Source organism: Sciurus carolinensis, chromosome 6, assembly GCF_902686445.1.
Source record: "Sciurus carolinensis chromosome 6, mSciCar1.2, whole genome shotgun sequence".
Lineage (NCBI taxonomy): Eukaryota > Metazoa > Chordata > Mammalia > Rodentia > Sciuridae > Sciurus > Sciurus carolinensis.
In genome coordinates this window covers 6,312,625-6,336,110 of record NC_062218.1, presented here as the reverse complement: position 1 = coordinate 6,336,110, position 23,486 = coordinate 6,312,625, and the positions used below count along the sequence as shown (strand labels likewise).

Here is a 23,486-nt window from a genome sequence, read left to right as displayed (position 1 = left end):
GTGACCTGTGGGTGAAGCAGCACACGCTGCAGGAGCAAAGATGAAGGAGGGAGGAAAAGGGTGGGCGTGGGCGGTCCCTCTCGGGGATGAAGTATGCGGCGGCTTCCGCAGCTGGACCCCTTCCCGGGTGTGACGAGGGGCCGCGGCGCCCCGCCCCCACTCCGCCGGCGGTTCCCCAGGTCTCGTTGCCGAGCCCGGGTTTCCAGGCAACAGACTAACGCGTGCGCTGGGCAACCTGGCCCTAGGGCTTGGACTGTGCCCCTGGGCGGGTGGGACGCACCACGGCTGCGGCAGGGGCGATGGATGGGAGCGACATGGAGGACGAGGAGGAGATCACAGCCGCAACGCTGCGGGGTAAGCCGCGACCGCCGCCCATCTCGGCGCTGTCCTCCTTCGCCTACGTCCCGCCGCGGCGCCAGGACCCCAAGGAGCACAGCTACTATAACCGCCCGAGCAAGGTGAGCGACACCCGGCGCAGGGCCGCAGAGCAGGGCGGGGCTGGGCGCCTGGTGCCGGAGAGGCCCGGGCCGGCGCTTCGACTGCTGGGTGGGGCCTGGGCGGGGCTTCACGGCTGGGGCGGGGCCCAGGTGCGGCTTCACGGCTGGGGCGGGGCCCGGGGCGGAGTTTCCACTGCTGGGTGGGGTCCAGGTGGGGCTTCACAGCTGGGGCGGGGCCCGGGCGGACACTGCTGGGTGGTGCCTGGGCGGGGCTTCACGCCTGGGACGGGGCCCGGGGCGGACTTCCATTGCTGGGTGGGGCCTAGGCGGGGCTTCACGACTGGGGCAGGACCCAGGTGGGGCTTCACAGCTTGGGCGAGGCCCGGGGCGGGGTTTCACGGCTGGGTGAGGCCTAGGCGGGGCTTCACGGCTGGGGCAGGGCCCAAGTGGGGCTTCATGACTGGGGCGGGGCTCGGGGGCGGAGCTTCCGCTTCTGGGGGGGTCTAGGCGTGGCTTCATGGCTGGGGCGGGGCTCAGGGCGGAGCTTCCGCTGCTGGGTGGGGCCTAGGCGAGGCTTCAAGGGAGGCCAGAGATGTCCCTGAGGCAGGATCTCACTGTGGGGAGGGGTTGGGGCTGGGCTCTCCACGGGTCCACTTGTGGTGCTAAGGGCAAGCTGCATTGCACTAGGGATCAGGTTTGAGGAGTGGAGCTGTGTTGTTAGGGTCAGTGGGTGGGGTGTCTGGGACGGAGCTTTACAGAAGGGTGTTTCCTTGCAGGGCTGACTGAGACCCAGAGGACTTTATGGTTAATGGGTAGGAGAGGGAGGTTGTCCCTCCTCCAGGTGGATCCCAAAGAGGATGGCTACAGGACCATCAGTGTAAGGCAAAGTCCCTTGGAAGGAGGTTGGACAGGGACAGAACCTGGTGTGTGGGGGGGGTGTCTCCACCGGAACTGAGTGGGAGGGAGGGTGTGTGGAGGGGTGGGAGTGAATGTTCATCTGCCATGTGGGGTGAGTTAGCCTAGGGTGCTTTTCCAGGAATGGAGAAAGAGCTGCTAGGCATCTGGACCCCTAAAACACAGTGACTAGGGTCTATCTGCAGCAGGTTGGCCCAGTGTAGCAGTGGAAACAAATCCTTGACCCAGGGACAGTGCCTAGAGGGTCCAGAGCATGGGAAACCCTCTGCCACCTGCATAACAAAAAAAAAAATGTGGGTGGTCTAGCCAAAAGCCTGCAGAGAGCTGGACTGGGAGTGGACATCATGTTCTGACCTGGCCCAAACCTACACCTGCCCTGTGAAGGGCTCTGTATGTCTAAGGGGACTACACAGAAGCAGCAGCAGATTCGGAACTTGTCAGGGGTGTATTCCTTTCTTCTTATGGCTGCTAAATGTCTCCAGTGTGTCTTTTTGCTCAGGATACAGGATACAGGGTGTCATTATTGGAAAGGGACATTGGTTGGGACCTCAGCCTGCAGAGATAACTCAGAACCTGGCCTTCCTTATCTTTGCTATCCTAGTTGCACAAGTGGCCCAAAAAAGGGTTATAATTAACCAGGTGTGTGAGAGGCAGGGCATTCCCTCATTATATATAAGGTATTCCCTCAAAATAATATATAAGGTATTCCTTCCCTCCATCCCACCCACAGTCTCAGAGCCCAAATAAATGACATCCAAATCAGGTCTGCACATGCTGGCATATTTTCACACACATAAAGTGTCAGGGTGCACCGTGGAGCTTAGCTTTCCAGATGGAAGCGATTGTTCCTGGCTGTAGGAGTTAAAAGGATGTTGCCTAAAATCTCCTTGTTGAGTCCTAACCCCTGGTACCTCAGAGGGTGAGTTTATTTGGAGGAGGAATTCTGCAGAGGTAATCAAATTAAAGTGAAGTCTTTGGGGGAGACACTATACAGTGTGACTTGTATCATTATGGAAAGGGGGGGTTTGGATTCAGAAGCAGATGCGCATAGAGGGAGACGAGGTGAAGAGACGTGGCCAGACGGCTGTGTGCAGGCCACAGAGGGGGCTCTCCACAGGTGCTCCCCTCACAGCCTCTGGGCCTGCCAACCCTGCCAATACCCCCATCCCACACCTGGGCTGAGCTGTGAGACAACATGTTTCTGCTTTTGAAGCTTCCGGTCTACCGTGCTGTGCTCTGGCAGCCATAGCACACCAGGACAGCCACAGTAAGCACCTGCCTGCACCTGGGAGGGTCTCTGGTGATGGCAGCCCTTCTGCTTGCCTTTGAGCAAAGTGGGTGTTTGCCATCAAATCTGTACTGACAGTCCTGTTGCTGACTCTCCTAGGGTTTGAGAGCTATGATTCCTAACCTCTTGGCCACCCAGGACCTCAGCTTCCCTCCGGAGAACAGCGGTTTATTTAAAATATATATTTTTTAGTTGTGGATGGACACAATACCTTTATTTTGTTTATTTTTATGTGGTGCTGAGGATCAAACCCAGTGCCTCACCTGTGCTAGGAAGTGCTCTACCACTGAGCCACAACCCCAGCCCCCTAGAGAATAATATTTTAAAAGAACTGTTATCTGTATATAATTTCACTTGTTAAGTAGTTGTTTTTTTTATTTTAAGAATGCAACGACTGTATGATAGCGAATTAATTTATGAATAATGAATAGCATTAATACATAACATGAGGTAAATAGCCAAGAAAGTGGAGTCCGGATGTCTTAAGGTCTATGCTGTTTTTGAATATAAAATTGGTCTGGCATTTGGACATTAAGTAAAAATTCAGAATACACTATTCTGAGAGTTTCTGTCAAATGTCACCTTGATGCTATGACAAATCATGATAAAAGACCAAACAAATATAGGACAAGATAAAAGACTTTTATCAGAGATAAAAGTCAGGTTGCAAGACTCTGGGTGCATGGACTTGAAGATACTGTAGCGTAGAACTGGCTAGAATTTGGGCACTCAACCACAGCAGCTAGGGGTCCCAGAGCAGGATGCCCAGTTCCTATGGGCCAGATATGGCCAAAGGAAAAGGGGCAGAGTTGAGTCTGGTAGACCCAGTTTATTCTTCCTAAATTCACCAGTCAAATAAATGGCTTCACCTTCTTGGGTTCAAAGTAAGGGGCAGAAAGACCCTGAGGTGTGAAGTTACGGGACCTGGTTACTTGCAAGGAGATCAGGATCAAGCCTTTAATGCAGGGGTTGGCACACAAGACACCCAGGTTGGATCTGGTCCACTTCCTGTTTTAAATAAAGTTTTATTATAACACAGCCTCACACCCATTTGTTTCATATTGTCTTTGACTACTACACCAAGTTGATTAGTTTTGACTGAAACCATGTGACCTGTGAAACCTAAAAGAATTAGTAACTGCCCCTTTACAGAAGAGTTCCCCATCCTCTGCTCTATTGTATTACTGCCTTCTGGGAGGTAGGCATGGCATGAAGGACAAGTCAATAGGAAGTGAATTTGGAGGAAGTTTTTTAGTACAGTTTTGCTAGCTGGGGTCACAGGAAAAAAAATAAATCCCCAACATCTTTAGTATCATAGGAAAGAAAATTATGTAACAGAATTTTAACACCTAAACAAAGGGTCTTGAAAGCAACAAGAATAACAAAGGACATGTTCCAGTCCTTTGCCAAGGGTCACTACTCCTCAAGATCTTACGAACTGGTACTTAATCAGCTGTAGGATTCTGATCTTTAGAACATTTAGAGTAAAGAAGGTGAATTCTGTGCCACAGGCTTCCTGAGAAAGCAACTGCACCTAAATCCATCTCAGGCTGTACCCAAACTGAGTGGGGACATTGCAGAATTAGTACTCAAGTCAGTGCTAAGGTGTGAAGCTGTGTTCCCTACACACAAATCCTTATGTAGAAATCCTGACCTTCAAAGTGATGGTATTAGGAGATGGGCCCTTTGGGAAGTGCTCAGATCAGGAGGGTAGAACCCTCGTGCATGGGCCCCATGGAGATCCCTTGCTATGTGAGGACACAGCAAGAAGGCACTATCTGTGAGCCAGGAAGCAGCCCCTCACCAGACACTGAATCTGCCAACACCTTGATCTTGTACTTCCCAAACTCCAGAACTGTGGGAAATAAATGTCTATTGTGTGTAGCCATCCAGTCTATGGTATTTTGTTATAGCAACTGGAATGGACTGAGACAGTTAGTGACTATATAACACTTATGGTGGACATGTTGTGGTAATACAGGCTGTGGAGTCCTGCAGTTATCACGGCTCCATATTTGTTAGCTGTGTAGCCTAACCAGATTCACAAATGGTCTGTTGCGCTTTATCTCTCTGTTATGGTCCATTGTCCCCTGGAAAGCTCGTGTGTTAGGTAGTTCAGGAATGTTCAGATTATTTGGGGCTCATGATGTCAGAGTTTCAATGATGAGCTTGTGAAAGTGGTAATCTCATCAGTGGATTAATCCGCTGGTGGGTTAATAACGTGAAAGGGCTGCTGTACTGGGTGGTAATTGTAGGTAGGTAGACATGGCTGGAGGAAGTAGATCATTGGAGGCATTCCTTGGGGATTATGTATCGTATCCCTGGATCCTTATTCTCTCTCTCTCTCTCTCTCTCTCTCTCTCTCTCTCTCTCTGTGTCTCTCTCTGTCTCTGTCTCTCTCGGACTTCTGGCTACAATGACGGCTTCCCTCTGCCATGCTTTCCACCTTGATGTTCTGCCTCACTTGGGCCCAGAGCAATGGAATCAGCCAACCATTGACTGGATCTCTGAAACCACGAGCCCCTTTAAATAAGCCTTTCCTCCTCTAAGTTGTTAGGTGTGTTGGTCACAGCGATGGAAAGCTGGCTGACACACCATCTATGAGAGCAGTGCCAACTTCATAGAACTCATAAGAATCGACCAGTAAGTGTGGAGTGGCCCAGAGTAAGCTCAGGCAAGCACAGCTGCTGCCATCTTGCTTTGTTGGCGGCGGTTGGAGTTTCCTTCCCCTAAGTGCTGGGCTTGGGGGCCAACGTTTTATTTCGCTGACCTCCCTTCCCTGTCAGAGACTACCGCAGGTGAGGGCAGAACACAGGTGCCTCCACCTGATGGCCCCCAGCCCGCCCGGGAGCCCTCACGCTCCACCTCTGAAGGCCGCACACGGACTCAAAGCCCTGCTAATGCCGTGAATCGGAAGACAGATCTGTCCTCTCGAGCTGCCGGCTAAGACGCGGTGGACTCCGGTACTGCTCGCTGGGGAGCTCCAGCCGCGCGCCTTTTCCTGTAAAATATGGTTCCAGCCGCAGCAAAGCAGATCAGTTCAATGGCGTTTTTAAATTACTTTTTTCTTCCTCTGCCTTGTGCAGCGTTTTTGCTACTGAAATGAAAGAGGCGAGTCAAAGGAGAATGCCCTTCTGTGAAGGTTTTGATTAAATTCCTCAAAGTCTCGTAATTACATTTTTAAAGAAAGGCTAAGCAGTTTTAGAACGTGCTGTCCCCAGGCGGGGTGGACTGTGGGAAGCTCTGCGTTGAGGGAGGTTTGCTCTACAGTACTTGAGCGTTGGTGGGATTAGCTGGTGGCCTCTGCACTTGTGGGAACAGCTTGGGAGCCAGAGCTGACTGGGCAAGCACTTTAGGAATGTAAGGGTGGAGGCCTACTGTCTGGGAGTCAGGTATACAGCAGGCGCTCAGTATGAGATCCCCTTGAACTGGGACCTTCTGAGAAGCTGAGGGAGCTTGAAGACCCACCCCTTCAAACCCAGATTCTTGCAATGAAGTCAGAAAGATTTCAGACATGTCGCTCAGAGCAACAGGCATGAGTTTATTGAAGGGATAGGGGGACACAGTGGGTCCTCTCAGAGAGGAGAGGGACATCATGCCTCTCCTGCACTCGTTTTATTGGGGAATTCCAGGGAAGTTTCCAAAAAGTCCACCCAGGTCCACCTCTTGACTTTTGACTGGCAGCAGGATAACATCAGACTTTTAAGTCCCTGCCATGACCACTCTAGGTCACCTTGGCTCATGCTGACCTTTTTTATTGGATTTTTATTTTTTCTACCCATTGCAATTTAATAGAAAGGTTCAAGATCATACATTAATGCCAACCTTCATTATCTTAACCATAAATTCTTACAGATTTTATGGTTAGGTGGAATTATCCTTATCTCCCAGAATTTCAGGATGTGGTCTGTGAAAAGGGTCACAGAGTCTCTTCCTTCAGGGTAGCTTGGGTCTTTCTTATGGACGCTATTGCGGGCCTGCATTTTCCCTGCAGTTGGCGGGTAGTTCGCTGAGGAATGTAACAGCCGTCCACTTAGGCCAGGCAGGGCTGCAGGTAAATTGCTTCTTGGAAAAGAAAGCGTGCAGGCTCAGCATGGCGGGCCCATTTCACAGAGTTATTCCCTTAACCTCGTGTCCCCAGCACTCAGATCTGTTTATCCCCTGACACCCCGGGTCTCCTGGCTCCTCTTCACTTGTCACCCGGCCGCTCCTGAGGGGCTGTGAATAAGGGGAACCTCAGTGCTGTTGCTGGCGCCCTGTTCAAATCCAGGAGCTTTCTCTCTGCCGTGCAGTAGGCCCTCACCTCCCTGTGCCCTCCACCGGAGCCCTCGCTAGCAGGAGGAAGCTGCCTCCTCCCCACAGTGTCTGTCCTTCTCCATGCTGGTTTCTCCTTGCACCTACTGGTGTCTGACCTACTAAATGTTTTGCTTAGCTATCCTGCTGCAGAGAGTAGGGATTTCTCTCTATCACTGCTGTCTCCTCGGTAATCACAGCAGCTCCTGTGGTCTCCTCTGGTGTGCTACGAATACCTGCTGCATGAATGAGCGAGGAAAGAATAAATGGAAAGCAAAGTTTTAAAACACAGGCATAGGTCACCTGCTGAGAAGTTAGCCATCTCAGACTCGATGGGGGCTTCCGCGTGGATCTTCTGCTGTGTGGTTGCCCTGGGCCTCGCTCTCCCCCTGGTGGAAAGTAACTGGGAGGGGGCTGTAGGTGCTTCTCTCATTCTATGTTCCTTGCATTTTTATTGCCCGGGGACCTGCCCCTGGGAAACCCAAGGGCAGCAGAATGGGGCTGAAAGTCTTCCTCCAGGTGGTCAGATCCTCAGGGAGGGCAGCTGGGGATGAGTCCAGGGCTCAGTTTCACTTGCAAACCCAGCAATGAGGGAAGAATAAATAAGGAGGAGGTAGGCCTGTCCTTCCACAGGGAGATTTCGTGTTCCTACCAATCATAGCACCTGTGTGAGCAGGTACCATGTGTCCTTCCATTATACACTGATGTGTATAACACTTTTTACAAGAACATATTCACATTCGGATCACACAAATAGGTACGTGTATATTTGCAACTTGCTCTTTTCATTGAACAGTGTATCCCCCTTTAAGGGATTGCATTAGTCAGTTTTTCATTACTACAACAAAACACCTGACACAGCCAATTAATGAAGAGAAGAGATTTATTTAACTCACAGTTTTGAAAGTCAAAGTCAAAATAGCAGAGCAGGACTGTGGCAAGGACAGCCTCTTGGCTGCATTGCTTCATGACTTGGATAGAAATGGGGAGAACACGAGTCAGAACAAATGGTCACATCTGAGGCCAGGAAGCAGAGAGAAAGACTAGGTCCCACAGTCCCTTCTGAAACCATGCCCTTGTGACCCAGTACCTTCCTCCAGGCCCCCTCTTAAAGGCTTCATTCTGTCTTCCATTATTGCCACCCTGGGGACCCATGTTCCTTCCCTACCCATGACGATTTGTGGAGACACAAAGTGTTATGGTTTGGATGTAAAGAGACCCTGAGTGTTCCTGTGTTGAAGGCTCGGTCCCCTATGCAGCAATATTCAGAGGTGGGGATTTTAGGAAGTGACTGGGTTACAAGGGCTGTGATGTCATCTGTGGATTAATCCATCCATGGGGTCTTAATGTGAGGTCATTATTGGGAGGTGGTGGAACCCGTAGGTCGTGGAAGTAGGTCACTGGGGACGTTCCCTTTAAGGGTGAATCCTGTTCCTGGCTACTTCCCCCACCACCCCGCTCTCTCCTCCCCACCCTCCGGCTGCCAGGAGCTGAGCAGCTGTTCTCTGCCACACCCTTCCATCAGGATAATCTGCCATACTTCACACCCAAATCAATGGAGCTGGCTGATCATGCAGTGAGACCTCTGAATCCATGAGTTGAAATAAATCCTTCCTCTTTAGGTTGTTTTCTCAGGTGTTTTGTCACAGTGATGAAAAGCTGACTAACACGCGAAGCATATTGAAGCCATTGCAGATGTTTGAATAATAAGCGATGACATGAGAAAAGAAAGAACATTTTCCCCAGTAGATTTGACCAAGAGAAACTTGTAGGGTGGGGTGCGAACTTCCACCCGGCCGATTGCCGATTCCTCCCGTGAGGTGAAGTGCAGGGGAGAGGGCGTGGTGGGCAGCTGTAACCCAGCTCCACAATCACAAGACTCCTGCTGACGACAAGCTGGCCCATTCAATACTGGGGCAGGCCTTGGAGCACACACAAGGGGCAGCAGACACACCCGGAGGGAGGAGTTCTGCAGTAAAACATTCAGATTATTTGAAGTTCTAAACTTTCTCAAAGGCACCATACTCAGGTACTAGAAGAAGAAGCAAAATCTTAGCCACAGACAGACCGAAGAGAACAGTTGAGCATTTTTCTATCGAGAGTGCTAACATTTTGTGCCTGACAAGCTGCAGCCTTATGAGATATAAAATTTGAATGCTGTTAAACTTAATGAAAATAACCCCACCAAGCTTCACACAGTCCTACACTCCCAAGGCAATGTTCTGGATTTATCAGAAGTAAGATGAGACCCTTATGAATCAAACAACACTGTGTTGGCTTACCTTGGGAATACTCAATTTTGAAAGTGGTTCATATGTCCCCAGAACGGGCTAACAGGACTGAAGTCCCAAGACGAATCAGTAACTGAGCTGTGGTTAGTGAAAAGAGGAAATGGGCTTTGCCTGCCCACGGGTTGATTTTTTTATTAGTTGAGGGGGACCAGCAGCCAATGGACCCTGAGCCCTCAGGGGCTGACCCAGGAGTGCCAGAGCCTGCATTGCCCAATTCACAAGAATCCATTTGCAGCATCTCTTCTGAACTCTGTTTAATTAATAGCCTGAAACCGGTCATGGAGAGGATATTTCTACCATAGAAGTCAGCAATCACTATAATCAGGTCTTTTCTCCGACAGGTGGATGGTTAAGCACAGGTGCACCACTGGACTCAAGATAATAAAGGTGCCAGAGGAACTGATGCACATCTGTCATCCTAGGAACTCAGGAGGCTGAGGCAGGAGGATTGCAAGTTTGAGGTCAACCTCTGAAACTTAGCAAGACCTTGCCTCAAAATAAAGAATAAAAAGGGCTGGGGATTAGGCCAGTAGTAAAGTGTCCATGAGTTCAATCCCTGTCCTCCTCCTATTGCTACTACTACTACTAATGGTAACACGACAGAGACCCATTTCTTTCTCATCTGTGGCTCAGCTTGTGTGTTTCCCCATGTGGCAGTGACGTAGGAACCAGGCTCCCTCTTTCTGGTGCCAGGGCCCGGGAGTCTGTGGGACTCTGGATTGCTGTGTTGGGTGCTCTGAATTCTCCACATAGTGAGGGAGGAGAGAGAGCCTGCAGGACTTCGCAGCCTGCGTGGACCAGCTTAGCCGAGGCTGCCTTGGAGGCCCGTGTTCCTAGACCGGCATGACCGTAGGGTACTGGCAGTGGCCTCTTGGGCTTGTTCTGGAGAGGAGATGTGTTGGGTGAGCACATGGCCTTGCCCCTGCCACAGTCATATTGAAAGGGGGTCATTTCAATGTTCTCATTTGGTTTTTCTTCATGGAACTGACATCATTTGAACTGACTATGGAAAGTGCATGTACATTTACCATGATCTGAAAGGAAGGAGAGAAGGAAGGACTTGGGTCCCGGTGTGCTCAAACTCATACACCTGCGGTTCATGCAAGAGTGTGTAACTTCTGGAAGATCGCTTCCAAGGCCGGGTGGAGGCAGTGGGCATTTCAAAAGCCCAAGGCTCCAGGGCGGGTCCTGTAGGCTACAGGGGAGGCCTTTTCTCCACTCACCTGCCCTGGTCATGGTGGGTGCCAAGCAGCCCCCACCTTCAGCAGCTGTTATGGTTTGGATGTGAGGTGTCCCCCCAAAAGCTCACGTGTGAGACAATGCAAGGTTTGGAGGAAAAATGATTGGGTCCTGAGAGCCTTAACCTAATCAGTGCATTAATCCCCATGGGATTAACTGAGCGGTAATTGGAGGCAGGTGGGTGTGGCTGGAGGCGGTGGGTGTGGCTGGAGGCGGTGGGTGTGGCTGGAGGAGATGGGTGTGGCTGGAGGCGGTGGGTGTGGCTGGAGGCGGTGGGTGTGACTGGAGGCGGTGGGTGTGGCTGGAGGAGGTGGGTGTGGCTGGAGGAGGTGGGTCATTGGGTGTATATTTTGTACGGGAGAGTGGAGTCTTCTCTCTCTCTGCTTCCCTCCACCACCCTCTCCCGCCATGGTGTTCAGCCTCACCTTGAACCCCAAGGAATGGAGCCTGCTTTCTATGGACCGAGACCCCTGAAACCGTGAGCCCTCAAATAAACTCCTCCTCTACAGTTGTTCTGGTGAGGTTCTTTAGTTACAGCAGCAAAAAAGCTGACTAAGACAGCAGCTCAAAACAAGGCTTATTTCATATGCCAAATATCCAGCCAGGGTCAGCTGGGTCCACTCAGTGTCCACTGCCCAGGATACCTTCACCTCCTCCACAGGAAGCTGCACAAGTCCCTGGACACTGGCTCTTAAATGCCTCTGACTGAAGAGTCCATGTCACTTTGGCCCTGCTGCAGGAACTTTTCTTTTTTTCCCAACTGACTTCCCAGCGCTCAAAGGATGGCTGCTTCTCCTTACCATGTCTGTCTGCGGGAGCTGCTGAGTACCTCAGGCCTGGTGGTATGGAACAGCAGGAGTGCATCCTCACACTCTGGGGCTGACAATCTGAAGTATGGTGTGGGCAGGGACTTCCCTCGGAGGGCTCTGGGGGGTGAGTGTACTGGCCTCTTGCTGGGGCGTCTTTTCTCTGGTCTCTTCACCTCTTCTGCCCTCTGTGCACATCTTTGTGTCCACATTTCCCCTTTCCAGAAAAACACCAGTCCTAATGGATTAGTAGTAGGCCCCAGGGTGACCTCCTCTTCAGTGACTCCGTTTCCAGATAAGTCACTTCTTGAATTCCTGGAGGGTTGAGACTACCTCCCAGTTGTGCCACCCTGAGGACCAAGCCTGCAGCATATGCCTTTGGGGGTCATTTGTGATCCAAACCATTACAGAATCCAATGCACAGTAGCAGCCCACAGTACCCAGAGAGGCTGCTCCAGAGTCATGGCTACAGAAGCATGGTGTGGTCCCCGTCTAGCAGACAGTCGCACCCACTGCCCACCCCCTGCTTTGTGCCATGGTACTTTGTACATGCCTCTGTTGCTCCATCTCTAGTATACAGTCATGTTTAATTATTGGCCTCATCTCCACTCTTGAGGTCTAGCCTCCTTTAGGCAGGGATTCCCATTTCTATCCTGAAGGCTAAGGACAACCCAGTGCAATAGATGCATTAGTCCATTTTCCATTACTGTGATGAAATACCTAAGGCTGAGTAACTTTATAAAGGAAAGCCCTTCATTTAGCTCATAGTTCTGGAGGTCCCAGGGTCCACACCTGGTGATGAGCTGCTCGCTGGAAGAGTCAGGGCATCCCAGGTGACAGGAAGTGGGCCTGTGGTCTTCTCTCTCTCTCTCTCTCTCTTACGAAGCCCCAGGACTGAATCCTGATGGCCTTATCTAATCCACTCCCTCCCGAAGGTCCCACCTCTTCACACCTACTGAGACTGCTCTCACCCTCTTAATTGCAGGGGGTGCCTCTTACAATGGGGGTTAAATATCACCATAGGAACCTTAGAGGGACATGGAAGCCATATCCCAACACAGCGACAGTAGACCACTGTGCTGTTGGGGGTGAAAACTGAAGTTTCCACTCCACCTGGAGCATCTGTCTACACAGGCCTCCAGACTGGGGAGACTTCTCCGGGTCAGACTGGGGGTCCTGTGAGAGAAATGGATGGCAGGTCGCAAGCATCAGCCACTATGAGGCCGAACTACACTCTAACAGTGCTCAGAACACAACAGGAGAAAGGGAGCCATTACAAGAGAAAAATAAGTATTTTCTGTTTTGCTGTTTTTAAAATCCATATTATATGTGAAATAGAAGTGATTCCCTTTTTTTTTTCCAAAGGAGGAATGGATATTTCTTTTATTAATATTTTCTGCATCTCAGGATGATTACATGGCTTTTTCTGTAGAAGTGATTCCTTGAGAGATTATAATTACAAAATACCAGGAAACTCAGAAGCTCTGCTCTGTAATAGCATCTAAACTCCAGTTGGTTTTTGCTTGAAGCTATAAAGGAATGAAAGAAGAAAAGAAGAAAGATTAGTAGTTACAATCCAGGAAAGACTTCGGCTTTGATTAGGTGTTGGAAATGGACAGTTACAGAGCTCAGAGTGGCTGCCTGCCTGCTAATGATATTTCTTTCTTTTCATCCTTATTTTTCAATGATAGAAAAATTCATCTTTACTCTGGAAAGTTCTGAATATGCAAAATCCACACAAAGAAAAGCGATCTGAGATTCTGATCACTTCACATCCAGCAGCAGCGAGGTTCCTAATAAAGATGGAGATGTGTGCGGCTCTTGGTAACTAATCCTGGGACGGCAGGCAGTGATAGCGATTACTTTCATAGTGTTTTAGGAGACCTGACTAGAAAGGAAAGAAATGGGTTTTTTTTTTTTTTTTTCTTTCCCCTCTGAAGCTGTATACTATACTGGGTTTCTTTGGTGTAGGAAAAAGAATGACCTAACATTTTCTTTCTCCTTCGGATAACAGTGCTTACACCCACTCTCTTCTTGAGTCCATCCTTCCGCCTTCAGGATCTTCCTCCAGGATAAGGCTGGAACTCCAGCAGGGCTTTCGGTTCAGAAGGGCTGGCCTGGTTGAAAGCTCTGGGCGGGGAAAGGGCACAGCGGTTACCAGAGGATCTGCTTCCCTGGCTTAGTGCTGCCCCTCCGGGGGGCGCTGTTTCCGGACGGGAGCACTGTGGACCAGGAGGTGGCCACCATCACCTCAGATTGGCACAAGGTTCTCAGGGTGCAGGCAAGAAAGTGCCTCCTGGCCGTGGGAGTTCAGTCCTTCCCGGCTGCTGTCCCCAGGCCCACCTGGCACAGGGTCAGCCAGGTCAGGAAGGAGTCCAGAAACAATGGAAAACCAGATTTTGACCAAGAGCTTAGTTGCCATCTAATCTCCTAAGTGATCGTGTGTGGCGAGTGGCATGAGGGTGACGGAGCTCAAGTAATGGCCCTTTCCTTCCTACTGGACTCTCCCCAGCCTGGCCAGGAGCTGCAGACCTCACAGGGAAGGATGACCTTCATGGCATAAGGGCCAGGCTGCCCCTGCCCTTTACCCCCAGCACTGGGGTGGTGTCCCGGCTTCCTGTGGGTTGCTGAGGGGCCCGTGTTGGTGTTAGCTCTGCCTGGCCTCTGCAGGCAGCAGCCCATCAGCTTCACATTCAGGGACGTCCTGCACCGTGTGCTAAAGACACGGAGAGTCCTCTATCACATCTCAAAATGGGTTTTAAAAAAAGCTTTGGCTTTATTTGATAAGCAAATGTCTAATTTTATGTTGTTAAAGTGATTGATGTTTTCCTGGCAACATTTTTTCTCATCCCTTTGCGTGTAGGAGGTGCCTTCCGGGGTTTCCTTTCCACTAATTTCTCTGGTCCTTCTCTGCCGTGGTGATGTGACGTCCCCAGCACTAGCCAGCTTTCACCGACTACACGCTGACTCCTTTGTCCATCCCTCTTTGTCTCCAGCCTTTTCTGTTTTGTTTTTTTAACCCTCGCCTAGTCTTCAGGAGACACTCAGGCCAGGGCAGTTTGGCACAAGCATGTCAGAGGTCAAGGGAGCGAGAGTGAGACAGGAGAGCTTTGTGGGCCGTGAACACACAGAATGGCCCCAGAGGGAGTGGCTTCCCTCCTCCAGGTTGAACTCGGGCAAGCCAGGGTGGCAGCAGGGGTTGACTGAGGATCTTACAGATCATGCTGCGGTTTTGAGGGTCCTCAGGGATCTTCAGATTGTGATTCTAAAATACCACCTGGCTCCCCCACTAGACGGCCAACAGTGTGGGGACAGCGGCACATCTGAGTCACTCCTAGCTCCCTATCAGGAGCCAGGTGTGCTGCACCTGGCAGATTACCTGTGCATGATCCTGAGGGGCTTGGGGGCCTCCACCAGGCTCTCGTTAATCTGGTTACTGCCAGGAGCTCTGCATTCTCACGTCAGGGTGAACGAGAGCCCTACCACGTTTTCCACTGTACCATGTGGTGTATGGCTCATCATTCTCACTGTCTCCTGGTCCTGCCTCCTGGTCCTGTGGGGGGAGGAAGTCATTACAGCATCCCTATCAGGAAAAAAGAAAAACCAGCCAAGCCTAAGTTAGAGATCCAACGCTCCCAAATGGAGACAGGGCTGGGTTTGGTGCTGCGGGATTTAAGGCAACTGGAGTCCCAGACACTAAGCCCAATTTATGACATGGAGATTAAAGAGGAGCTGTCGCATGGATGCCTTCTTTCATTAGGTACCGAAGAGGCAGATAAATTGGGATGCAGACCTAGAGATGTTGCAGATCCAAAGGGGTCCTTTTCTCATACGTCAAAGTTTGCATGTGTGTGTATAGTACAATATATATATATAATGATATGAATGTTATGTATGTTTATATATACATTATACATAGCATATATCCATATATTCGAATTTCAAACTACTATAGCTACCACATGACTACAGAAAATATTGTCTTTCAAGAGAGGGGTTTGCATGTAGAACAATTCAATTATCTGGAAACTTACAGGATAAGTCCTGTTTGATTTTATTGTTTTAGCATTCAGCTATTCCAGCTATTGTGAGTTTTTCAGAGCAGTACAAGCTTACAATAGATTATTTCGGAAATAACAAAAAAAGTAGAAATGAAGGAGAAGATGTGTGTGTGCAAGCGTGCGCGCGCACACACACACACATCCTTATCCATAGCAATAGAGTCTTGTTATGATGTTTGTGTCCCCTACAAATACATATGTTGAAACCTGACGCCAATGTGCTGGTATTAGGGCTGGGCCTTCAGGAGGTGATCGGGTCATGAGGATGGAGCCCTCATGCATGTGATTAGTGCTCTTATGAAAGAGGCCTAAGGGAGCTGCGTGCACCTTCTACCATGTGAGGACACAGCAAGAAGCTGCCATCTATGAAGCAGAAAGCAGACCCACCAGACGCTGGATCTGCCAGCACCCTGACACTGACTGGGCTTCCAGCCTCCAGAACCGAGACGTGAACTTCTGTGGTTCATGAACCACCCAGTCCATGGTATTGTGTTACAGTGGCCTGGTAAACTGAGGCAAGGTTGTTACTACTTCAGACTCGAACTCTGGTGACGGAGTGGGAATGGAAGGGATCTTGAGGAGCCTTATCAGGAAGGGAGGGAGCACAAGAGAGTTGAGGAGAAGGGCCTTGGAGAGACTCCTACTCCATCCTGGAAGCTCAGCGTCCTGCTCTTGCTGGTGGGACCTGGGCTGCTCCCTGCTCCTGGTCACAGTAGGCTCTGCTTGGTGCAGTGACCTTTTTCATCACTTAGCACGTCGTCGGGACGCTCTGCACACCTCCAGGCCCCATTGGAGAGCGCGGGCGTCTGTGCCCCATCAGGCACCGCAGCTCAGTCTTCCAGTAAGCCCATGGCTCTCTCCCTTTTCATTCCCAGACAGGGATTGTTTCCCTCTATGACTGTGTCTTCAAGAGGAGATTAGATTATAACCAGAAACTGCACCGGGATGACAGGGAGCACGCCAAAGGTCTGGGTCTTCATATCAACGAGGAGGTAAGATTAAGACGGGACACAAATGAGCTAACAGATCAGCCAAAAATGTGTACATGTGGCCATACACATAATCATGCATGTGCATGCATGTGTGCATGTGCTCTGTACGTGTGTTCATCTGCACACCGATGCATGTCCATGTGTGAACTGCATACACGTGTGTGCGTGTGCATGTGTGTGTACCCACATCTATTTAATGTTGTGTTCACTTGCTTTGTGTTGCCCTCTGAGCTTCTCTATCTTACTGTGCTAAGAAGCTAACACTAAGCTAATTTTCCAGTTCCTCTATTCTGACATCATTTGGGTATTCATTTTCCTGATTCTGTTGTTTGGTTGTATGAAATTTAGCAATTTAAGGAGAACAAACCTAGGAAGTTCTTTCTAACAGCAGGAGCAGGTCTGGTCGGCCTCTAGGTCCTGGCTGCCGAGCTCTTCTAGGGTGAAGTTGCACATCAGACCATTTCTCTGAAGTTCACTTACCACGCTACCACGTCCACCACACATAGGGTGGTTCTCCTTCTGTATAGTCCCACCTTTTTCTGACAGGAAGGAGCTACCTTGCCGTGGGCTGCACAGGCCATGACCAGCAGAGCTGGCGAGTCTGGCAGGGTGAGGAGTTAGGGGTCCTGGCAGCTTCCTGGGATGGGCATGTGCCTCCTCAGCCGGGTCGGGCCTGTCTGCCTTCGGAGTGGACCCTGCCGCACCTTCCCACTCTGCCGTTGTCTTGACAGCCTGAGCTGAGCACGGCGGGTTAATGTGCTGAGTGAGTGTGACCTGCTCGGCAGCGTCCTTCACAGACGCTGTATTATGAAAGCTGCAGGTGTGGTCTCTATTTGTCACCAGGTTTCTGCCTGTGTCTGCTTTGTTCATGGTCCTTGGCACCACACTTCGCAGTTCTCTTATTTTGATGTGAAGTGAGCTGAAGGAGGGACCACGTCAGGGACGCTGCTGTTTCTCTTCACGTGGATGCTTCTGAGTGGGTAGTGGAGCTAGTGCCTTCTCAGGAGAAGAGTGGGGGTCAGCTCCTTATCCTGGCCTCCTCCAGTGTGTTGCTGAGTGTCAGGGAAACAGGACGCAAGGTCCAGCCTCTCAGAACTGACACTCCCAGAAGAGAGAAAATCAAAGTGGAGGAAAAACGAGAGAGAGGAATTCCGTCTAGGTGGTGACAGTGCATGGAGGAGCGGAAAGCCATCTGGGGGGTGGGTGAAGGGCCCCGCAGAAGCAGAGCAGAGACTGACCAGGAAGGAGGAATGTGCGAGAGGACAGGCCTGGAGGCTGGAGAGTGCTGCTCTGGGTGCTGGGTGCTGCGGAGGGAGAGGAGGGGAGGGAGAAAGTCGGGCAGGGCCGGAGGAGCGCCAGGAGCCAGCAGGCGGGGAGGGTGAGGAGCAGAGGCAGGCTGAGGTCAGCACTACTCTGACCTCTTGTGGACCTTGATCCTCAAGGTCAGGGATCTTACCTTTTCCTCTGAATGAGTTCAGGACATCGGAGGGTTCTGAAAGGAGAAGACAGGGCCTGACGTGGGTTGAGAGGACCCTCTGCTCCAGTGTGGAGGAGGCTGTGGGGAGCTGAGGAGGCCCTGCGGAGGGGGCAGGACCTGCTTGGCCCACCTGGGTGGGACCTGGTGGCTGTGGGTGGGTTGGCTGTGCTGCGTGCTGGGCATGCTGAACAAGAGCTCTGGCCCCTCCAGGAACAGGAGAGGCCCGTGGGAGTGCTGATGTCCTCTGTCTACGGGAAGCGCATCCACCAGCCGGTGGAGCCCCTGAACCGGGACTACGGCCGCACCAACAACGTGCATGCCGACTTCTACAGGAAGAACGACATCCCCAGCCTCAAGGAGCCTGGCTTTGGGCACATCTCTCCAGCCTGAGGCCGTCCTTGCCAGGGTGCCCAGGTTGTGCAGGGAGGGCAGGGAGGAGGCGACATCTGAGCGCTCTAGGGCTGCACGGGATGGTGGGAAGGGCACGCAGGTGAGCAGCCTTCCCTCAGGCTGCCTTGGTGTGGCACCCAGCCAGCACCTTCACCCCGTCCTGAGTGTGTCCACCGTGGGATGTCCCCCTGAACTTATCTTGTATTAAATGGAGACTGTGACATTGTGAACACATGAATAAAAGGAACACTTGGTCCCTGGATGGTGGCTGGTTTCATTTAATCACCTTTGCCTGATTCTCACAATGGGCAGCCATGGAGACCCTGCTGTGGCCGCCTTTTGGAGGTGCTGGGGGCGGAGCCCAGGGCCTCTGGCATGCTAGGCAAGAGCTCTGCCCCTGAGCCACACCTCAGCCATGATTGGCATTTTAAACAGTTTTCTTTTATGGAAGCAGCTGATTTTAACCTAAGTTGAAGACAATTGACTTTGGAGACAATTGAAACTCACTCAAGTACTAAGATATCTGCTGTATTTTTAATTAATAGATCCTAAGGAAGAAATCATCTCTCATCTACCATAATTAAATTTCTCACAGTTTAGCAGTTAATGGGCAAGCGATCTAATTAATTTCAAAGCTGATCCCACAATCCCTGGTTTTATTGTTCTGAATGTGACAGGAGGATTCTCTAAGGGCATATGATACTGAATGGCTGGCAATTTCAAGGCTGAGTGACTCCTAAATATTTCTTTATTTTTGGAAAAAAAATTTTTTTCATTATAGATGCCTTTTATTTTTTCCAACAAACATAAATAGTTTATTTGCAATGCCTTTGAACCTATCATACCATATTTACAATGACATATAAATTATATAAGTTTGGATTATAGAAATTTGTACAAATTATTTTTATTCAGCCTCGATTTCAACAAAAAGTATAAGCAACTGCAATAAATTAATGTCAAACTAAATTACTTTCATTTTTTTTGTTTTTTTTAGATCAGATCCTGCACCCTTAACCTCTGACTTACTTTTAGAAAGCAGGGATGGAATTGGGCAAGATTTCAAAAATCTCATTCATTAGGCAGTAAGGGAAAATTAAATGTATTTCTATGGTCTTTCTGATTTTACAATTTAAAACTAATAAAGGAATGACCAATAAGGTAATCTTACCCAAGAGAAGGTATTCTTATATTAATAGACTTTTCATTTATGACCTTTCCACCATGGTCCAGCGATGTGCCCTGCCGGCTGTAGGTATGTGGGGTAAAGAAGAGCAATGAGGCTAACTCAGGACAGCCACCAAGCGGGAAGAGAATAACTCAGAGGACTGACAACAAAGCTCAGACTCCTCTCAACAGTGTTAAACACTGGAGTTTTGCAGGGGCTGGGCTCCAGGCATCCCTCATGAGAGATCCTTCCTGTGAGGCCAAAGGCAGAGAGCTCTGAGGAGGGATTGTCCAGGATACCCATGGCGGGGTCATGGGCAGATGGAGGTGTACCACAAGTCCTCTGGTTTGCATTTTGCTGGCAGGGATGTTTTCAGCCGCTCAGCAATCAAGGAGCTTCCACCAGGAGTGTCTGTCCTTCAGACTCAGAAACAGGCAGTTTTCCAGCCTAGTCGTGCCTTGGCCACCGAGCATCTGTATATCTTTGAACGAAGGCCTGGGCTCCTTTTAGCTGCCTTCGTATTTTTAAAATGCAGGGGGTCTCAGGCTGCATGAGCAATCAGAGTCATCTGAGGAGCTTGCTAATGGAAACACGGAAGCTGCTGGGGTGGATTTCTGATTCAGCAGTCTAGGCCAGGGTCTGGGAGTTTGCATTTCTAACAACTCTCCAGGTGATGTCAACGCTGCTGTGTGGGACCCTGCTGGGACAGGCCCATGTGCACAGAGCTCTGACAGGGATGTCAACTGCTTTCAAAAGTCTATTGTTGGCTAGGCGTGGTGGTGCACACCCGTAATCCCAGCGGCTAGGGAGGCTGAGGCAGGAGGATCACTAGTTCAAAGCCAGCCTCAGCAAAAGCGAGGTGCTAAACAACTCAGTGAGACCCTGCCTCTAACTAAAATACAACATAGGACTGGGGAAGTGGTTCAGTGGCTGAGTGGCTCAGTGGCTGAGTGCCCCTGAGTTCAATCCCTGGTACCCCCCCCACAGGTCAATTGTTTGATCAGAAACAAATCTCAATTTGGGTTCTTTTCATCACAAAGTCAAGTTCAGCATATCTGTGGGGGACTGTTTAAGAGATCATGGTGAATTACCTAGCTATAGGTGTTTACCAGGGCAGGTAAACTTAAGTGACTTCCCGTGGAGAATGTAAGGGAAGAAGAATCCACCAGATGCTTCTGCTGACCATCACTGCAAATTGTGAGGCCAATTTGAGCTCACTGAAACTCTTTGGCATCATAGCTCAGATGCCAGTTGGAAGAGAAAAGCTCATACAATACTTTTCTTGGTTCAGTCACCTTTTCAGAGACTAAGGTGTATTAAGGCCAAGGCTGAGTTGTGATTACAGGATCAAAAAATCCCTGACAGAGGCAGAAAATTGAAAAAGTCACGCTGGCTTCACACTTGGATAATGAAGAGAGCTTTGAGCTCAAGGCCTGGCCCGGCAGCTGTGTGCATGCTAGGAACAGTCTGGCGAGGTCCTGGGTGCCTGCCAGGCTCCCTCGCAGTCATTAGCTCATTTCATCACAACCCCATCCCATGAACTCTCAGGGAGGGAAATATTCCTGAGAGGAATTAAGGGACATAATCCAAGTCACAGCTAGTATACATCAGAGCCAGGAGCCGACTGGCGACCTGCACGTGTGTCTGGGTCCTCACTAGTGACCACATCTGGGTCCTCCGCCTCTTCCAGACTCCTGCCCTGAGCTTCAAAAGGAAACCGAGTTTGTCCACCCAGAATGCCTTGCAGTTTGGTTGATGAGGCAGCATTGCTCTGCTTTTCACTATTTGGCACTATAATTTCTTAAGGTTAAAAGGTAAAAAAGAAAAAAATAATAACTTTAGAGGCGGATTTGCAAGTACAAACACTTCCAGGTCTTCTCTCTTGACAAATGCACGCACGCTGGCTCCCTGTCTCCTCCGGCCACCTCAAACACGAGGGCCACTCTGTGGAGCTCTTGGCTCCTCCCTCAGTTCCGACTGGTGAGATGCTGACTAACACAGCTGGTTTCAAGCTATTCCCAGGCAGTCTGAGTCTGCAGCCCTAACAGAGTCTCACTGCAGACCGAGGCCTGGCGGACAGAGGGGCTTCTGGAGCTTGGACACTGTTTGCTCTAAAAATGTTTTCCCCTGAAAATATTCTCAAGAGGTGCCAGATTTAGAACTAAACCATTAGATACATGGAGCACTTTCCTTCCTTTCAGGGGGAGTGTCATCAATGATCCATGTCACATCTGAATTACCAAGGGTATCTCAGTAGTGGCTTCTTGGAGGGCTCCTTGTGCACAACTGTGCCAAAATGGAGACTGACAGAAAACAAACTTTAATCTTGGAGCAAACCAGGGGAGAAAAAAAGACGGTGAAATAAGAGCTACGGGCACTCGAGGTCAAAGTACATAAAACTTTTAATGAATTAAACTTACAAAAGACAAATGGCATCAAAACATCAGACGAGTTTGGTACAAAACTGGTCCTAGGCTGTAGGGACTAATTCTGGTGATGGATGGCAACGTGCTACTGGCGAGAGACACAACAGAGCCCGGGGCCCAGCTGGGGCCCATGGATGACCACTGGCGACAAGACGCGGGTGGGTGAGCACAGACTCCATGTGGGGCGACGGAATCAACTTATTCACAAATACTGTGTTTTTGAATATCGGACTAGCAGATGCAGTTGGCGAGCTACCATATTTTCCAGAAAAGAACATGCACCAGAAGATAATATACACCCCCCAGTTTTATTGCCTTAAGAATGTGTGTTTGCTTCACCTCCCTCCTCTTTCAGTCTCCGAAGGCTTTCCTTCCATGCCGCTCCTCTCTCTCCTTCTGCTTAGGAGTAAGCACAGTGCAAGTGGCAGACGATCTGGGCACACGTCAGACACCAAACGGTATGCCACCGGGTCACAGGAACGAGTCTGCAAAGGCTCCATGGGACAGGACAGAGCACGCACATCAAGACGCGGGGCAAGAGTTGCAGTCAGAAAGTGCGCGGCACCTTCTGGAAACACAGTCTTCCTGCCCGGGCGAAGCGACGCCTCAGGACGCCACATTGCTCTGGGAGAGGGACCGTGACATTTCCGTGTTTACAAAGTACGTCTTCAGGTCCCCCTTCCCTTTCACGTTGATTATTCCCCGGCACGTGCAGGTATACCCGAGTGTCTGTAGAACGAGGCTGGTCTCCTCGGTGACCTGCAGGCAGAGGACCAGAGGGAAGGTGTTTAGTGCTCAGTCGGAACCTGCTCAAGTACAGGGCTGAGGAGCGGGAGAGCTGTGTGCCCGTGGCCCTCAGGAGTTAGCAGAAAGAGGAAGTCATCTACCAGGACAGTTTTAAGGGCAGCGTGCTGAATTCAGCGTGGAGACAGCAAGAACTGGAGACAGCCTCAAAATTCAAGTCCTCTCCATGGTTAGGAGACCTATGGTGCCACCATGACGGACATCTCAGATGGGGCAGTGCAGTAATGTCAAGTCTTTTCACCCAGAAAAGAAATGGGCCTGGAGCCTATCAGACTGGGACTTCAACCTTGTGAAATCATGTATCAACACAGGCCAGACCTTTGGGAAAGAAGGCAAATCAAAATGATGCTGGAGTACTAGGATTTAGGGTGATGCTCACAAATTGTCATAATGTCATTTCATAGAATACTAAGTCATGAATAGTGAGTTTAAAATTTTTTTTGTCTCTAAATGTTTATTTTGAATTTTTTTATTTGTTCTAATTAGTTATACCTGACAGTGGAATGCACTTTGATACATCATTTATAATGGAGTATGATTTCCCATTCTTCTGGTTATACATGATGTAGTTTCCCATTTGCTCTAATTAGTTGCACATGAAAGTAGAATGCATTCATACATCTTGATAAATCATACATAAATGGAGTATAATCTCTTACGTTTCTGATTATACACATTGCAGGATCACATCAGTCATGCTGTCATACGCGTACATGAGGTAATAACGTCTGTTTCACTCTACTGTCCTTCCTGCCCCATACCTTTCCCCTCCCTTCACTCCCTTCTACCTAATCTAAAGTAACTATTCTTCCCTAGTGTCTCCCTCATGGTGAATTAGCATCTGCATATCAGAGAATACATTCGGCCTTTGCTTTTTTGGGTTTGGCTTATTTCACTTA

At 49.9% G+C, this 23,486-nt stretch overlaps 2 protein-coding genes across 2 annotated transcripts in view; one reads left to right on the top strand and one right to left on the bottom strand.

Annotated features, from left to right (window-relative positions):
- Positions 1 to 18,451, top strand: Cfap90 (cilia and flagella associated protein 90). The gene is made up of 3 exons (XM_047555884.1): positions 1 to 458; positions 16,206 to 16,322; positions 18,010 to 18,451. Exons 1-3 carry the CDS (start codon positions 300 to 302, stop codon positions 18,187 to 18,189), a joined length of 456 nt encoding a protein of 151 aa, XP_047411840.1. The 5' UTR covers positions 1 to 299; the 3' UTR covers positions 18,190 to 18,451.
- A 3,290-nt stretch (positions 18,452 to 21,741) lies between these two features.
- The window catches only part of Adcy2 (adenylate cyclase 2), a 373,487-nt gene continuing 371,742 nt past the window's right edge, over positions 21,742 to 23,486 (bottom strand). The window contains exon 25 of the mRNA XM_047555883.1: positions 21,742 to 22,542. Within this exon, the coding sequence (XP_047411839.1) occupies positions 22,390 to 22,542 (153 nt within the window). The 3' untranslated portion in view covers positions 21,742 to 22,389. The remainder of the gene's footprint in view (positions 22,543 to 23,486) is intronic.

Excerpts from the sequence above, each read along its gene's own strand:
- Cfap90 (XM_047555884.1), top strand. The coding sequence starts at position 300 with ATGGATGGGAGCGACATGGAGGACGAGGAGGAGATCACAGCCGCAACG. Across the intron at positions 459-16,205 it reads ACTATAACCGCCCGAGCAAG|ACAGGGATTGTTTCCCTCTA; the intron begins GTGAGCGACACC and ends TTTCATTCCCAG. Across the intron at positions 16,323-18,009 it reads GTCTTCATATCAACGAGGAG|GAACAGGAGAGGCCCGTGGG; the intron begins GTAAGATTAAGA and ends TGGCCCCTCCAG.